This window comes from Thalia democratica, chromosome 6, assembly GCF_965202585.1.
Source record: "Thalia democratica chromosome 6, ktThaDemo2.hap1.1, whole genome shotgun sequence".
Lineage (NCBI taxonomy): Eukaryota > Metazoa > Chordata > Thaliacea > Salpida > Salpidae > Thalia > Thalia democratica.
The window spans coordinates 32,081,742-32,099,321 of NC_139170.1; the positions used below are offsets into that span (position 1 = coordinate 32,081,742).

At 29.1% G+C, this 17,580-nt stretch overlaps 1 protein-coding gene across 2 annotated transcripts in view; it reads left to right on the forward strand.

Annotated features, from left to right (window-relative positions):
• Window positions 1-17,311, forward strand: part of LOC145837936 (sperm flagellar protein 2-like) — a 42,470-nt gene extending 25,159 nt beyond the window's left edge. For both annotated transcript variants that reach the window (XM_082945430.1, XM_082945431.1), the window contains 24 exons: window positions 508-716; window positions 1,074-1,201; window positions 1,631-1,771; window positions 2,453-2,589; window positions 2,926-3,068; window positions 3,490-3,567; window positions 3,851-4,093; window positions 4,407-4,563; window positions 4,897-5,034; window positions 5,313-5,508; window positions 7,014-7,200; window positions 9,698-9,789; window positions 10,036-10,237; window positions 10,577-10,763; window positions 11,661-11,793; window positions 11,985-12,103; window positions 12,680-12,865; window positions 13,202-13,330; window positions 13,627-13,703; window positions 13,969-14,092; window positions 14,677-14,730; window positions 15,124-15,324; window positions 15,887-16,012; window positions 17,111-17,311. In XM_082945430.1, coding sequence (XP_082801556.1) covers window positions 508-716; window positions 1,074-1,201; window positions 1,631-1,771; window positions 2,453-2,589; window positions 2,926-3,068; window positions 3,490-3,567; window positions 3,851-4,093; window positions 4,407-4,563; window positions 4,897-5,034; window positions 5,313-5,508; window positions 7,014-7,200; window positions 9,698-9,789; window positions 10,036-10,237; window positions 10,577-10,763; window positions 11,661-11,793; window positions 11,985-12,103; window positions 12,680-12,865; window positions 13,202-13,330; window positions 13,627-13,703; window positions 13,969-14,092; window positions 14,677-14,730; window positions 15,124-15,324; window positions 15,887-16,012; window positions 17,111-17,185 — 3,462 coding nt within the window. In that variant the 3' untranslated portion in view covers window positions 17,186-17,311. The remainder of the gene's footprint in view (window positions 1-507; window positions 717-1,073; window positions 1,202-1,630; window positions 1,772-2,452; window positions 2,590-2,925; window positions 3,069-3,489; window positions 3,568-3,850; window positions 4,094-4,406; window positions 4,564-4,896; window positions 5,035-5,312; window positions 5,509-7,013; window positions 7,201-9,697; window positions 9,790-10,035; window positions 10,238-10,576; window positions 10,764-11,660; window positions 11,794-11,984; window positions 12,104-12,679; window positions 12,866-13,201; window positions 13,331-13,626; window positions 13,704-13,968; window positions 14,093-14,676; window positions 14,731-15,123; window positions 15,325-15,886; window positions 16,013-17,110) is intronic.
• Window positions 17,312-17,580: the final 269 nt, after the last annotated feature.

Below are 17,580 nucleotides of genomic sequence, written 5' to 3' on the forward strand. Positions count from 1 at the left end.
TTGATTGAAACAGTTGTTGTAATTAAAAACTTTTACATGTAAATACTTTTATTACTCTTTCTACTACTAGTCTATTTTTATACGAATAAACATTTAGTTAATAAAAATACTCACGTCAGATAGTTTTCAGCACTTGTTACTGGTTGCGGTGTTTAAACACTATAAAGTTTGACTAATGACAAGTATAACAAAATAGTTGTTACTTTATAATGTATAAAAATCAAAAACTTAATAAAAACTTAAAAATTTAATCATCACAACTTAAATCAAAAATTTTTAGCTATGTGTTATGTGGATACTAGTTATTAGTCTTACTGAATTAACTTGTACTTCAGAAAAATATCGCTCAATTTGATAGCCTTACAGTGCTGGTTAAAAAAAAAACAATTTGCAATTTTTTTTGTTTTAAACCTTAAGAAATGAAACCGTAATAACAAGTTTTTTACGCGTTTCTAACTATTTATTCAAAAAACGTTCAATGTGCATATTTTTAGCGTATTTTCGCAGGAATGTTTGGAGCGCGGGGAGGTGGTGGCGGACGAGGTGATGGTGGGGCTGGTGGTGGAGAGGATCAGCAGGATCGTGGACGGGAACACGGGGTGGGTGCTGGACGGGTTCCCGATGAACAAGAGGCAGGCCCAGATGCTGGAGCTGGCTGTGAGCGGGAGGCACCTGGAGTGCGACAGTGGCAAGCCCGTGAATAACATCGTTGTTAAGTGGGTATAAATGCTTATATTATTACTTATTACATTATTTGGAGTGCGACAGTGGCAAGCTGGTCAATAACAGCGTTGTTAAGTCAGTAAAGTATGAATAGTTATATTTAGATTAAATCTAAGTTCTAATAACTATTTATGCATATTTTTATTACTCTAGTCCGTATAGTTTTACGGAGTTTAATGCTTTGAATTGTTAAAAAATAATGAATTTAAAATGAACTTTGTTTTTGCACACAGGTCAGGAAACTTTCTACTTATAACACCATTTTAAAAGTTTTGAAGCACTTAAAAGTTCTATATGGTTTTTATCTGTGAAAAAATAAAATATATCTAAGTTGAAGTGAAATTTTTCAGGAAATCAGCTTTAGTGGAAAACCCGGGAAACGAGCATCAGATAGCGCAGTTGGATCCGGCGATTCACGTGGTTATTTTGCTCGATGTAAGCGATAAGTTGGTCATTAGGAGAGCCACTGGTAAAATGAGTAAGATATTCATACTGTTTGTTTTATTAGGTAAATAAAATATAGCTTAATTTTAAATTGTTTAAGACGTAAAGTTACCATAAGAAATAAAATAATTTGTTTTTTTTTTACATTATAAGTGAATAGTAGTATTTTATAATTTTAAAAACATTTCTTTTTTTATTAATATATTTTGTCTAAAAAAGAAGTACATCAAATTAAAAATTCAAGTTTTAAGTGGGAGAGGAAAGTGATTAATTTAATATATGTTTTATCTAATGTAATTAACAGATTAATAAACTGTTTAGTAAGTAAAATAGTTGCACTAAATAATTTTACAACTTTAAATGTTTTACTATTAAACAAAAACAAATCAAAACATACATACTGTTGTTTTCAATGTATTTTAATTTTTAAGAAATATACATAAAAACACATGTTAATTTTAAGTGGGAGAAGAGAGTTCAACTGATTACCACATGGAGTACAAAACTCCTCCATTCGGCAGTTTCACCGGAGTAAACACCGAAAAAGTTTTCAGTTTGAGCAAAACTTCCTTCGACCTCCAGCAAGTCCAGGAAAGAATTCAAAGTTTGTTTTGTTGATTTTGCTGAAATATCTTAAACTAAGTATTGTTTAAAACTGATTTCAGTTCTTTATTATTTTTTGTAGTATATCAAGTTTCGTATTAAATTAGAGACTTTGTTATTAAACCCCTTTGTTGGAGACTCCCCTCTTTCTTTTAAACCAGGGTCCCCAAACTAAGCCTAGTGGCCCCCTTGGTGGCCATTACATAAATTTAGGGGGCCATGAGCAATATAAGGGTCACAGGGAGCCCTAAAGTCATAATTTGAAACTTACACTAGATATTCTGGAATTGATAATGAAGAGCAAAAATAAAGGTCTTAGGCTTTTTTAATTGTAGTTTTGAAACTTATACTAGGTATCATAGAAAAATTTAAAAAATTTAGGGGGCCAAAAGCCGTAAAAAGGGGAGCCACAGGGCCATAATCTGAAACTTACACTAGATATTCTGGAGTTGATGATGAAATGCAAAAAAAAGGTCTTAGGCGGTTTTAATGGTAGTTTTTTGATAATTTTTGTTGGAGAGGCCCATAGCATTTTTTATTTCTTTAAAGGAGGCCTTTTGAAAAAAAGTTTTGGAAACCCTACACTAAACTATTAAGTTCTTACTAAAATAATAAAAGTATTAATGTTCTGAATGAAACTTTAGCTATGTTTCCATAGATATAACTCTATATTGTTTTTCAGAATTCAATGACAATAGTTCCTACCTGAAAACATTCTACAACGCAGCATCAATAGTGTGCGAAGTAAATGCCAATCACGATGATTTTGAACAAATTTACAAAGATGTCGAACTTGCTCTGTTTGAAACGCTAGAAACGGTTATTATTTTTATACTTTTCAATAAACAAAAGTTTTACAAATATATTAAGCATATTAAAATTAAAATTGCAGAAAATTTCTTATCAAGATTGCCTTTAAGTGTCAGTAATCTTTTTATTGATAAGTATGTTCACTCATGTATGAACCTCCTTGAAACAAATTTTGGTTAATTTTCCAACCAATTAAAAAGATCCAGGAGAAGAATAGTGACTAAATGTAATAAATAAACTTAATAATAGTTTTCCAAATTATATTTTTAATTCCAGGAGAATGATAATAATATTTAAATCTAATAAATAAATTTATTAATGATATCTCAAGTGAATTTTTATCAGATCCAGGAGAAGGCCCACCACGTGGCGATAAAAGCGTTGGAGGAGGCGAAGGAAGCGGAGGAAATCAAGATAAGGAGGAAAATTGAGGAGGAGCAGGCTCAAGCTTCCAACATGTCGCTGCAGTCCAATCAGGATGTTAACCAGTGAGTTTTTTGTGTGCGAGTTTTTGTAAAGTGAAATACTTGTTTTTTTTTTTACTTATTTCAGTTTTTTTTTTGTTTATTTAAAAAGTTTTTTTTTTCTGATTAAACGTGCAAAAATTTTTTTTGTAAAAAAAAATTCACGTGTGTTTTTGAACATTTTGAATAGTGACTTGTTAATGAGGTGTTACCAAACAAATGCAAACACCTTAGGTTTGTAAACAAGAAGTTTGTCAACATTTATCGAACGTTGTGTAACGTTTATCAACATAATAAATTTTGAAAACAATTGCAATAAGATAGGTTTTTCTATGTTCTCAACACTGTTTTTGTTATAGTAAAAATGATAAAATACTTTTAAAATGATAATATATTTTTATCGGATTCCTAATCTAATTTAAACAGCAATATTTTTATTAAACAGACAAGATCAGAAAAACGACAAGCCTCAAAAGAAAGGAGGCAAAGGAGCTAATGCAAAAGGAAGCGGAAAAAGAAACAGGTTTTTCTTTTTATATAACATGAAGATTTCTTACAACATTGTATTTACATCTTTGCTGAAAACTTAGTTTGCAAGAACGTTTTATAGCATTCTTATAAGTAGAATGAATAATTTTTTCACACTTTAAGTTTTTTCTTTGCTTAACTGTTGATAAAATTCCACACGTTTTAATTTCCATAAAATCAAGTTTTTTGACAGTCTTCAACCTCCCACTCGTAAAAAAACTAATTATCAGTTTTATTTTGACAACAACTTGAAAACAAAAACCTCATTTCGATCGCAGCAAAGGCAAAAAGACTTCCTCGCCGCAGCTGCCGGACGCCAACGAATCAGCAGCGGTGAAAGCGGTGAACCCCCCCACCAAGCTGATTCCCACCGACGCGGATTACACGTTCGTGTTCGAAGCCGTCCAGCAGGACCTGTACAAGCCGCTGGTGAAGATATGGGACGCCACGGAGAAGAAGTACATTGCGACGCTGAAGGAAATATTCAGGAAGATCAGGACCGAACGCGAGGAAATACTGATGTGAGAAAATGTATAAAATTCAAGCTGTAGTGTGGTTGAGATGAACTTTTTATTTAAAGCTTGTTTAATTTTTTAAGACATAATATTTTGTAGTATTGAGGTAAAAGGTTTTAATATTTTTAAGCGATTTTCCTTATTTGTTTTTTATAGCAATTAAGGCCTGTATTGCTGGAAGGTCTTTTCGTTGTGCTTATTTTGAAAGTTATTTTTTTGACGAAAATCAACTAGTTCTCATTTTGTTTTTTTTTGTTTTTTGTTAGGCTTATGGTATAAGCTTTATACCCTTATCAATTTTTTTTACTATACAACACAGGTATTTGTACAACACGCGAACGCAGTACACCACGTATTTGAAGCGATCCGACAGAAAGCAGCCGTTCATAAACTCGTGGACGACTGATTACAACGCTTTCGACATCGATGTCAGAGGGGATTTGCAAACCAAAGATGAAATGCACCATCGCGTAGAGGTATCTATTTTTATTTCTTATATAGTTTGAACAAAAAAATGCAAATTTTCATTTTTATTTGTTATGATTTGGAGCACACTTCATGGTAAAAAGGAGTTTTTTTAAATGCAAAATTTACTAATACATAAGGACTTAAACAAATAAGTTTCTAAAAAACTTGTATACAAGTCGTCAATTCATTTTATTTTAGCTTTACTAGTAAAAATTTAATGTGTTTTATTTTCTAATAAACAATCAAAAACTGCGCTACAAACAAAATTGCGCTTTTTTTTTTTGAATTATGCTTAAAATAATTTACCTATCGATTGCTCTAAAGTATTAATAAACTTCAAGGACTTGGTGGAGCGTTTGTGGGATATTTGTGATGCGAAGAAGGACGAAAATGAGGAAGAAAGAACAAGTTTGATGGGGATCGGTTGGATCGAAGATCATCTCTGCATATTAACCAACTTGTTTGTTATGCTGATGCAGGTTTGATATTTGTTTTTGTTGGAACTATTTAATTAATGTGTATGTATGTGTTTAAGATTATCTTAGTATATCGTATTATACGGTCTTAAATTTGATAAAAAAGCTTAAATTTCTAGTTATATAATTATTTAAACTAATAAGAAAGTCATTGGTTAGAAAATTCTAGAAACAGTTTGATAGTTTCAAACTTTTTTTTATTGGTGAATATATAAAAATACGTCTGTATGCATTATATTTATTTGTACTGCTAGTTTATTTTAAGTTATTTTGTGAAACAGGTGGAAATAGACAGGTTTCAGAACAGCGTGAACATATTACGCGATTATTACGAAGCGATGAACGGAAACGTGCCTTTTGAGATCGGAGCAGCCGGAAACTTCATCCGACTTCCACTGTACAACTTGTCTCCTGATAACTTCACTTCCGACGATTTCAACAACATCAACTCCATGTCCAACCCCGACCTGAAAAATGGTTAGCTGTTGTGGTAACATAAAAGATAAAATTAAAAAATAGTTTTAGTTTCTGAAGTTTAATTTAGCGGGTAGAATTGACATTGTTTTTAGGAGAAACTACTTGTTCATTAATTCATAACGTTTTACGCAAAGACTGTTTATATACAGTAGACTACCGCTTAAGTACGCAATTTGAACCTGACCAAAAAGTGCGTACTTAGCACGAGTAGTGCGTACTTTTTAATGACATAGTATAATATGAAATTTAGTTGTTTGTTTTCTTTCTTACAACTAACCACCAAATAATTAAGCCAAATAAACAAGTCTTTTTATTTTAAATACATTTAATTCATAATTATAATCTGCAAAATTTTTTAATAGATTTTAAAATGATTTATTTTTTCTATAAAAAGTTTCTACGTAATCAATACATACATATAATATAGAAAGTCAATGTCAATCAATGATATAAAATGTCAGTCAATGATATATTTTTCTGTTATTTGCTAAATTGTTTCGGTTTAGAATAAACCTAGTTTTGTTTTTTATAGCTGAGATTTTTATTAAACATTTAATTTAGAAAGTAATACATTTATTATAGTTTTCCATTAGCTAAAAAGTGTTCGATTTTTTTTTTGAAATAAAAATTTTCAGGACTGTTTTTGTAAGAAAGTTTATATCAGTAGAAACATTTATTGTTTATAGTTGATAGTGAATATGCTCATTAATTTTTTTAACTTTAGTTTTTTGTTGTTATTGTTTCTTATTTATTTTGACTTTATAAAATTTGTAACTAGTTTTTGTGGTTAACTAGTTTTATATTATGTCACATTAAAATTAGACTTTCTTTTGCAGATATTCTGAAAGTTTTTTAATAAAACAAAATTCAGAAATTTAAGAAAAATTTAGAGAAATTTAGAATAATGGATGGAAAGCGTCAGAAAATGACTCTATGGAACAAGTCTAAGGATAAAGGTTTAGTTGCACCACCAAAGCCAACATATGTCTCCCGTGATAATATGAGGGAACTATTTAGGATTTTCAATGCTGAAATGAGAATGGATTCTCGATTTTGTCTTTCTAGATAAGTGCGTACTTAAGGCGGGGTGCGTACCAAAAAAAGTGCGTACTTAAGCGGTAGTCTACTGTAATGTGTTTTGTGTGTTTGATTGCTGTATTGTTAGGCTAAAAAAATTAATTAAAATAAGATTTGATAATCTAAAATACGCAAAGTTTTTGGCTGAGTCTGGTGTTGTATGTATCAATCATCATTGTTCAGGTATAAATTTAAATATTTCAAATGGGTTGAAGTTTTTGATGGCCGTAGAGAAACAAAAACACAACATAGTCCAATTGAAAAGTTAGTATTAGACGGTATTTTTCGTTACAGATGACATTTTAATTGATGATCTTTCACAACACAACTTTTTTTTTCAATCACTGTTCTCTTGTAGCACGTGTTTTGTATTGCTTAGATAAAATCTCTAATATACAAACTATCAAAACTAGTTTCAATTGAAAAAGGCGAGATGGACACGTTCGAAGCGTGCGTGGAGTCGAACAGCCGCACGAAAATTCCCCTGGTCGAGCCCGGTCAGGTGATCAACCACCAGATGTACGATCAGAAGCAGAAGACGGTGAGCGTGGTGAGCAAGGCGGAGAAGGACGTGGAAGACAAGATGATCAGTGAGACTTGCCTGCTAGCTTGCAAGTTGGTGATAAACATTTATTTTAAGTTTTTAATGTTTTAATATAATAAGACGTGAAAGATAATATGATCAGTGAGACTTGCCTGCTAGCTTGCAAGTTGGTGATAAACATTTATTTTAAGTTTTTAATATTTTAATATAATAAGACGTGGAAGATAATATGATCAGTGAGACTTGCCTGCTTGCTTGCAAGTTGGTGATAAATATTTATTTCAAGTTTTTAATGTTTTAATATAATAAGACGTGGAAGACAAGATGATCAGTGAGACTTGCCTGCTAGCTTGCAAGTTGGTTATAAATATTTATTTTAAGTTTTTAATGTTTTAATATAATAAGACGTGAAAGATAATATGATCAGTGAGACTTGCCTGCTAGCTTGCAAGTTGGTGATAAATATTTATTTTAAGTTTTTAATATTTTAATATAATAAGACGTGGAAGATAAGATGATCAGTGAGACTTGCCTGCTAGCTTGCAAGTTGGTGATAAATATTTTTTTTAAGTTTTTAATGTTTTAATATAATAAGACGTTGAAGATAAGATGATCAGTGAGACTTGCCTGCTAGCTTGCAAGTTGGTGATAAATATTTATTTTAAGTTTTTAATGTTTTAATATAATAAGACGTGGAAGATAAGATGATCAGTGAGACTTGCCTGCTAGCTTGCAAGTTGGTGATAAATATTAATTTTAAGTTTTTAATGTTTTAATATAATAAGACGTGGAAGATAAGATGGTCAGTGAGACTTGCCTGCTAGCTTGCAAGTTGGTGATAAATATTTATTTTAAGTTTTTAATGTTTTGATATAATAAGACGTTGAAGATAAGATGATCAGTGAGACTTGCCTGCTAGCTTGCAAGTTGGTGATAAATATTAATTTTAAGTTTTTAATGTTTTAATATAATAAGACGTGGAAGATAAGATGGTCAGTGAGACTTGCCTGCTAGCTTGCAAGTTGGTGATAAATATTAATTTTAAGTTTTTAATGTTTTAATATAATAAGACGTGGAAGATAAGATGGTCAGTGAGACTTGCCTGCTAGCTTGCAAGTTGGTGATAAATATTTATTTTAAGTTTTTAATGTTTTAATATAATAAGACGTGGAAGATAAGATGGTCAGTGAGACTTGCCTGCTAGCTTGCAAGTTGGTGATAAATATTAATTTTAAGTTTTTAATGTTTTAATATAATAAGACGTGGAAGATAAGATGGTCAGTGAGACTTGCCTGCTAGCTTGCAAGTTGGTGATAAATATTAATTTTAAGTTTTTAATGTTTTAATATAATAAGACGTGGAAGACAAGATGATCAGTGAGACTTGCCTGCTAGCTTGCAAGTTGGTGATAAATATTTATTTTAAGTTGTTAATTTTTTAATATAATAAGACGTGGAAGATAAGATGATCAGTGAGACTTGCCTGCTAGCTTGCAAGTTGGTGATAAATATTTATTTTAAGTTTTTAATGTTTTAATATAATAAGACTTGGAAGATAAGATGATCAGTGAGACTTGCCTGCTAGCTTGCAAGTTGGTGATAAATATTTATTTTAAGTTTTTAATGTTTTAATATAATAAGACGTGGAAGATAAGATGATCAGTGAGACTTGCCTGCTAGCTTGCAAGTTGGTGATAATTTCTTAATAGTGTAGTCGTTAATTTATCAAAACATTACACTAAACTTAAAATTATATAAGACAAAGTGATTAGTGAGACTTGCCTCTTCGCTTGCAAGTTAATTGAATTATTTTATTATTTATATAGTTTGAATAAGATAATGTATGATACAGTGTTTGTTATTTATATATTATAATAACTTTTAAAATGATCTCTGAGACTTGTCTGCTCGCGAGAAGTAAGTTGTGTTAAAGTTTAATAGTAGTTTAAAGTAACAATATTTAAATTACAATAACAGTTAATTTAAACTTTTGATTTTTGCTTGCATATAAATAAAAACTGTTTTAGTGTTTGTGCCAAAACTTTCAGAGTTGTTTTGGTCCAAACATTTTATAAGTGCTCTTTAAATATAATAAGGGTTGTTATATGTTTCCAATTTCTATTTTGTTATATATCAAATGATGTTAGATTTTACTTTAAACAGTATATTATTTGTTATAGTGAAGTAATTTTTTTAAGTATTGTTATTTAGTTAACATATATAATTTGCATAGTTTGAAATTTTTCTTATATCGTTTTAAACTTTTTAGTTGAACTTAGCGTGTAAAGTTTTATTTTAACTTTCAATTATTTCAAACAAAAAACGTTTTTGTTCAAAAGTTGGCAATATAGTGTGATTACTAGTTCAAAAATAAGTAGGTTTAAAAGAAAATCATTTTTTTAACTTCTGAATAAAGTGTGCAGAAACTAATAAGTTTTTTTTAACTTTTTATAATGTTATAACTTAAAAGCAGTATAAAAATGTGCTTATATTATTACAAAGCTTTACTTTTAAACATACTTTTTAACACTGTAATATCAGTTTTCAATCGTTTTTATTTATTTTTCAGTTTAACTTCTCAACTAGTGCAAACTTTCCGAAATGAAAAAGAATCTTTTGAAAACAAAGAAAATGAATTGAACTTTGCTGGAGTGGAAAAAGGTATTAAAATTCGTATTTAAAAAAATTCACACTAAATTAATGTACTAAGAAAGCTTCTTAAAAAATGTTGAACTGTGTTATTAGTTTAGCACATAGAAACGTACATTAGTTGAATAAAGCAAACACTTAGCAAACTGTTGTTATTGTATATTTTTAACGAGTTTGTTTCATTCTTTTTATTTTTCAGTTATTTTAGTAATCTAATTTTTTTAGCATTTAAATTTAACTAACAAATTTATTTTTTAGGCAAAAAAGGTGGAAAAAACTCGGCAAAGTTGTCGAAGAAAGACAAGAAGAGGAAGAAGTCTGAGATTGAGGACAGCCAGCCGGTTGAGATGGATCCGATAGAGGAAGCTAAGAAGATGAGGAAGCTGAAAATGAAGGAGGAATATTACTTCGGGTTGAAGATGGAGGAGAACAGGGTGAAGCACCGAATCCAGCTGATCAGGTGGGAATTCAGTAATAGTTTTGATTTTTATTATGTAATCAATAAGCGTTGTAGTGCTAGCTATTGAAATTTGTACTGAGCTTCTTTATAATTCTAAATTTTCCAGAAAAAACTAAAATTAAAAACAAAAGCAAAAGGGTTAAACAAGTTAGTTTAAAAGTTCACCGAAAATAAATACTTTGTATGATTATTTGTTGTTGCTATAAATACATAATGTAATTTAATAGTTAAAATGGTAGATTTTTAAAGTTGTGAAACAGAACATATTAAAAAGCAGTTTTATGCATGTAGCAGTAATAAGATTCAATTAAATTCCATAATTAAGTTTTTTTTTTACAGTGAAAAGGGCAGGGGCATGCTGGCGTATCTGAAGGGTCAGGGGGAACAGACGTTCGAACTGATGCAGGCGTGGATCGGAGAGTACTTCAACGCCGAGATGTCGGCCATCGAGCAGATGAGCGATCAGATCAGAAACTACATTGAAAACGCGCAGCCCGTTGACCATGAGCTCAGATTGGAAGTTGATGTTAGATTTTTATATGTAAACTTGTTGTTGTTTATTAAGTTTTCAAGTAAGTAGATTAACTTAATTATAATAACTAAGTTATGTTTAGCATTTTGTATTTTCACATCACCCAAATTTGATGTCAGTAGTTTGATATTGGTTGTGTTGTTGTTATTTCAATAAAGGTCTGAGTTGAAACTGAAAAGCAGTACAGGGAAAAACATTGTTTTTTAAATTAAAATATGAAATCTTAATAAGTTAAATGTGTATGTTGTACATATAAATTATTAGTTGTTTTCTATGTAACGTTCAAACTAAGTTTTCAAATAGTTACTTAAAAATTAAATTTAACGCTTGTATTAAATATTTTGTATTATAGATGTATACTTAACATAAACCGAGATATTAACCAGTTAAATGTTACATAAAAATTTGTTTTTTTAATTTACTTTTATTAGTTTTGTACGAATGTGTTATGTATTATAAGCAATGCTGCTAGAAAGTCGTCCATTCAGTTATAAGTTTTTATAATTATATTTTTACTATGAACTTTTTTTTGTATGTACTAAGTTATTGCTTCTAATTTTTATCAAATAAGTTTAAGATTTTTTATTAAGTTCTCTAAAAATTTAATTTAATTTTGTTTATGTTAATTTTTTTATTTTAAATTATTAAAAATGATTTTTTTTACTTTATTTTTCACTATTTCTTCTTGTGTGTCCTGTTTTAGTGGCTCAGGTTTCGATGTCTGAGTCCAACATTGCACAAAAAACAATATAATAGTAATAATATATTCGAAAGAAGGTAAAACATACAAGCTATTTTAATAACCTAGTTTAGTTCAAAAGCACTGATTTTAAAAACACAATTTAAGTTTGAAATAGTTACGAGGCTGAAGCATATGTTTTTATTATTTAGAGCTACTTTACAAATAGTGATGTGAAAGTTTTACCGAAATTAGATGATATAGTGCGACCCCCGCCGGTGGAAATTGTGGAAAATAATCAACTTACAATCGAGCAACTCAATCAACTCTTCCACTGGTTTTACGGTAAAGTTATTTTTTCTTTTTAATAAAAGTTCACAAAAACTTTATGCTATATTGTTCAATAAACATAACTGTACAAACTTTTTAAATATTTTATTGTATGAATTTACTAAAATTTCAAAAGTAAACGGTTTAAATAAGCTATAAGCTAGTAAAGAGTATATTGAAAAATAATTAAAGTAATAAATGTGTAGAAGTTTCACCATGCGGGATTATTTCGGTGTCAAGTTTCAGGCAGTTGTTTCAATCTTCACAGGCTTCTTACGAAAATCAACTACTCCCTGATTGTTTGCAGGACATTAACACAAATATTGTACGTTATAAACTGCTTTTCTAAATAATGCTAACTTACTTTTGTTTATGTTGTTTGAAATTTACAAAAAGTAATAATAACTAAAAAATCATTCAAATAATTTTTTAAATCAGTTAAGTTTAACTTTAACTTTTAGGTATCAACAACAAGGTTGCCAAAAAACCTGGAACCCTGAATAACCTGGAATTAAAGAAATTTTGGGAAAAAACTTGAAAAACCTGGAATTTTGAACAGTTTTTACATGTAATAAACAAAATTTCCATTTGACACAAAAAAGTTATCATAAGAACAAAAAGTTTTAGTATCACTATTTTTTTTTAATTACATTTAAAGTAGCTTAACAGTATCTTTTAAATGCTGTTATACTAATAAAGACAGTTTTTGCTTTACATTTAATTTTACACTAAAAATAGACCCAAAAACTTTTATCTAAAAAAACCTAGAATAAATTTCTCAAAAACCTTTGGCAACCCTGCTACAAAGATTATTGCTTGTTTAATTTTTTTGTTTGTTTATTGGTTTACACTGTTTTATCAAAAAGTTGAAGTAACATTATTTATTTGAATGTATTTTCAGTTGGACGAAATATGCAGATGCATGGCGCGCGACGAGCAAACGGTGGACGTCGATTGGCGCAAATTTCTCCTCGCCTGCTCTGATTGGCCCAAGGCGAACTTGCAGGATTTGCTCGAATTGCGGCAATCATTGCAGCAGATTGACGTGGCGGGAAAAAGCTGGATTCTGGAAGAACAGTTCGAAAAAGTGAATATTTCTTTTTTAGTTTTTAGGACATGGTTGCTTATGATGTTAATTATTTTACAACTAAATAAACTAACTTACCTAATGTTTTATTTGATATATTGATATTTTAAAACCTATTTTTTTAACTAAATTTGACAGCTAAAATGTTATCATAATATAAAAATTTGAAAATTAAAAGATAAACTATTTTTCGAACATTTTTATCAATGCAACAATTTCAGTTATAATTGATGGCGACAACTAGTCAAGAATAAAATAAGAACCAGCTGTTTTGATAAAACAATATTTTTTGAGCTAGATTGTACTAGAATTAAATTCACACAAACATGTTTACAGATTAACTGGTGGTTCGCTTGCGACACGAACAGACCTCCTTCTCCTTCTGACACAACTTTATCGTTTCCTTACAAGAGAAATTTCAATTTGAAGAAATTCATATTTAAGTTGTTCGCAGACCACGATCAAGTCTGTTTTGGTTTTTGTATTTTCTTCCGTGATAGTATACTGTTGTAAAAAATTATTTGCTAAAATAAAAAAAATATATATCCTGGTTTTAAACTTTACACTTTTTTTATGTTTTCATAGTTACTATTTTAAACTTTACTCTATTTGATTGAAGCAATATTTTATTTCTGAAAGTTAAAATATAAAAAAAATATTTTACTTCGTTATGTAAACTTTTTTTTTTAATAAAACAAATACTTATAGTTAGTACAAACTAGTAGTTGTAGTGTATGGTCTATATTAATACTAATTTACAGACACCTCCACGACTTAACTATACAAACATGCTTTTGTATTTCGCTATGGACTGCAATCCTATCACTGGTTTCTTAAAGTTAGTTATTGCTGGTGCAAGTAGAAAGTATGAAATATTTGGTATTTTACATAGTAGTCTCAGTTGTTTAGGCTTATTTATCTTAACTTCTTTTAAACCGAGATATTTAGATTTTTTAATTTAGAGATGTATATAAACTTGACTAGTCTAACCAGCATTTTTTTCAAATAAATTTTCTCATAATTTACGTTTTGTCCTTATGTTATTGACATTTCTTTTTTGTAATGTTATTTAACTTTTTAAAAATTATACTTTAATTTTTTAGTGCATTGTCAATAGTTACTGGTCAGTTAATGCCTAAAGTCACTGTGATTCAAAACAATTTGGATGAAAACACTAATTCCAAGAAAAACAAATCACAAGTCAAATTAACTAATGAGAATTCTCAAGTATGTATAAAAAATGTATACATTACTACATTCACCTACAATTTAAAAATTGATGTTTTAATTAGTTTCTACGGTTTATTTAGTTAAGTTTAATACGTTAGATTTAACTAATCAGTCAAAAAACTGTTTATTTTAATGTTTTTGCTAATAGCATTTGTTTTAAATATATTATCTATTTTACTACATTTTTATGTGTTATTTGTTAATGAAAAAATTTACTTAATGAATAACACCTTTCGTAAATAAACTGCTTTTCTATTTTTTACGCAAAATACAACTTATATGATTTATATATATATATATATATATATATAAGATGTAACGTTAAAAGGCGTTAAATCCTAGAGATCCTGATAAGCTAAGCTTATCGTAATATATACCACAGATGTTCTTATTCTTCGAGCTTTTTGAGACTCCGTAGATCTGTTCTTATATTTATTTGAGAGCAGTGAAACGCCGTTAGTTGAAATAAAGTTTTAGCACAAGAACATCTGTGGTATATATATATATATATATTGTAGAATATTGTCATCTAACCTATTTCTTTTATTATTACAAAATATTAACAAAATTGTTTCTTTAAGACGGTGGTTGAAAACGAAAAAAATGTTGACCAAGAATCTGTTTCTAATGAACTGGTTAGTTTTTGTTGTAAAAATTATTTTCTTGAAAAAACAAAGGTAGGTAAGTTATGATAAGTTGTTTCATATAAAGAACATCTGGGGTTTCTCAACCTTTGTTTGTGTTAACATTTTATTTAAAGAAATGTTCGAAATTTGTAGGATTGTAATTATAAATAGTGTTTTGTTTTATTCGATTTTATTCAAATGATGTATTAATTAAGTTAAAAGTTGTTTCATCTTCCAACAAGACTACTAAACATTTTTTAAGTGTTCAAATTTTAGGATTAATTCTAAATGCTAAAAAAAATGTTTTTAATTTATTTTAATTTAAGCTAAAATAAAGTATTAGTCAAAGCAAACATACAACGCTACAATTTTCCAACTTAATGATATCATATAAACTTGTAGGAAATAGAAGAATTGTCAAAAGTGGGAATGAAATTCGACAAGCTGAAAGTTGAAGTGACGCCTCACAACCTCGTGTCGACATTTCAACTGTGGACAGTTCTCCACTCCACGGAGCACCAGTTGACAAAATCGCCGGCCGATTGTGAGGACAAGTTGAATCGGTTCGCCAAACATCAGACTTCACTCGATCCCTATTCCATGGTTATTTGTTGTTTGTACTTTTTGTGTTAACTATAAAATTTAAACTGTATTTTGCAGTTTTTGTTTACTTTAATACAAAAGTATTTTCGTTTATTCTTTCAATGTATTATAAGTTGCTAATTATTTGTATTGTATTAAAGATAAATATAAAGCTACAATAAACTTAATGATATAATTTTAAAAAGTATTGACCTTTAGTGTCATACAAGTAAAATGTTATTTTGAACTAAATAATGGTCTAGAAAGTTACTATGTTTTGTTTTTCAAATTATCACAAACTGTCTAAATTTTACTTAAAAAACGCAGACTACCTGCATACAAATCATCCCTGCACATACTTGCTTTTATTACATTTCATTAATATAAAGATATTTCTGCAGTTTTTGTCTACCTTGGTTCTAAAATATCTTAATATCATAATTTTAAGTGTAGTTTGTTTCTATTGAATTCATCTTAAAAGATGTAGAAATAAAGTAAGATTGATATTTAATAAAAAAATTTTTTAGGTGCATCGTAAAATAAAAGCATAGGCTTTAAACTGTAAACTTAAATTAATGTTCAGGATAAAATAATGGTGATATACAACGAACTGGGAAGCATGTATGGAGAAAAACTTCAACTTCAGACAATACTGAAACACGTTGTTATGCAAGACGCTCTTCTCAAATCAACTAGATTCATGTATAAGGTATTTAAAATAATCTCTACTGTAGAACTGTTTGAATCGGAATTTTATTATAATAACTTTACTTTCACATGTTTTTAATTTGTTGAAAGTATGTTTGTATAAGTCATTTTAATAAATAAAATATGTGTTATTGAAGCTTATTTATATATAAACTTCAGTTTTGTTTTCTAGTGCTAATACAACTAGGGTTTCCCAAAGTCGGCCAAGTGGCCCCCCTTGGGGCCATGAGCAGTAAAGGGACCACTGGGGAGCCATGAGGTCATAATTTGAAACTTACACTAGATATTCTGGAGTTGATAATGAAGAGCAAAGTTAAAGGTCTTAGGCTTTTCAAATTGTAGTTTTGAAACTTATACTAGGTATCATAGAAAAATTTTAAAAATTTAGGGGGCCAAAAGCCGTAAAAGGGGGAGCCACAAGGCCATAATTTTAAACTTGCACTAGATATTCTGGATTTGATGGTGAAGAGCAAAAAAAAGGTCTTAGGCGTTCTTAATGGTAGTTTTGAAACTTATACTTGATATTTTGGAAAAGTTTCAGAAAATTTAGGTGGCTATAAGCTGTAAAAGAGGGGGCCACAAGGCCATAATTTTAAACTTGCACTAGATATTCTGGAGTTAGTGATGAAAAGCAAAAAAAAGGTCTTAGGCGTTCTTAATGGTAGTTTTGAAACTTATACTAGATGTTTTGGAAAAGTTTCAGGAAATTTAGAGGGGCTATAAGCTTTAAAAGAGGGGGCCACAAGGCCATAATTTGAAACTTACAGTAGATATTCTGGAGTTGATGATGAAAAGCAAAAAAAGGTCTTAAAAGTTTTTAATGGAAGTTTTTTGAATAAATATGTCGAAGTGGGATATGGATTTTTCAATTTCTTTAAAGGGGGTCTTTTGAAAAAAAGTTTGGAGACCCTGATTTATACAGATTTACGTAAAACATACGAATAAAAATTATTTACATTTACAAAACAGCTTTTAGAACTTTTTCCAATTGTATTTGTGATAGACAATTTTGTTTTCGAATCAAAAATTGTTATTTTTATAAAATTTCTCATAAAACCTGTTTTAAAAGTTATTGTTTTAACAAAAATAACTTTTTTAGGACCTGAAAGAATTGCTTCAGGATAGAAGCTATTCTTGTGGAAGTCCGAGTCCTTCGACCAACTTGCAGGGTTAAATCTTTATTTTTAAATAATAATTTGTATTGTTATTGTTATATGAACTTATTCATGTTAGCTTTTGTTTTTAATTTAAGTGTGTTACATTCACATGTTTGCAATTTAATTAATCAGTAAAAATATACGAAAATAAGTATTTTAAATCTTAATTAGTCTAAAAAGATTAAAATAACTCACCAAATAAAGTTTTTGTTTAAAATTCAAAGTTTAAAAACGTTTATAAAATATGCTTGCTACTTCAAAATCGAAGGTAAACATTATTTTTGTATAAAAACTTAATTTAAATATCTTTTTTAACTTACTTTAAAGTGTTTAACATGCTGTTGAAAACATAACTAATTTTATTTAGTTTACCAAAAATCAACTGTTATATATTTTTTAGTTTAACTCCTAA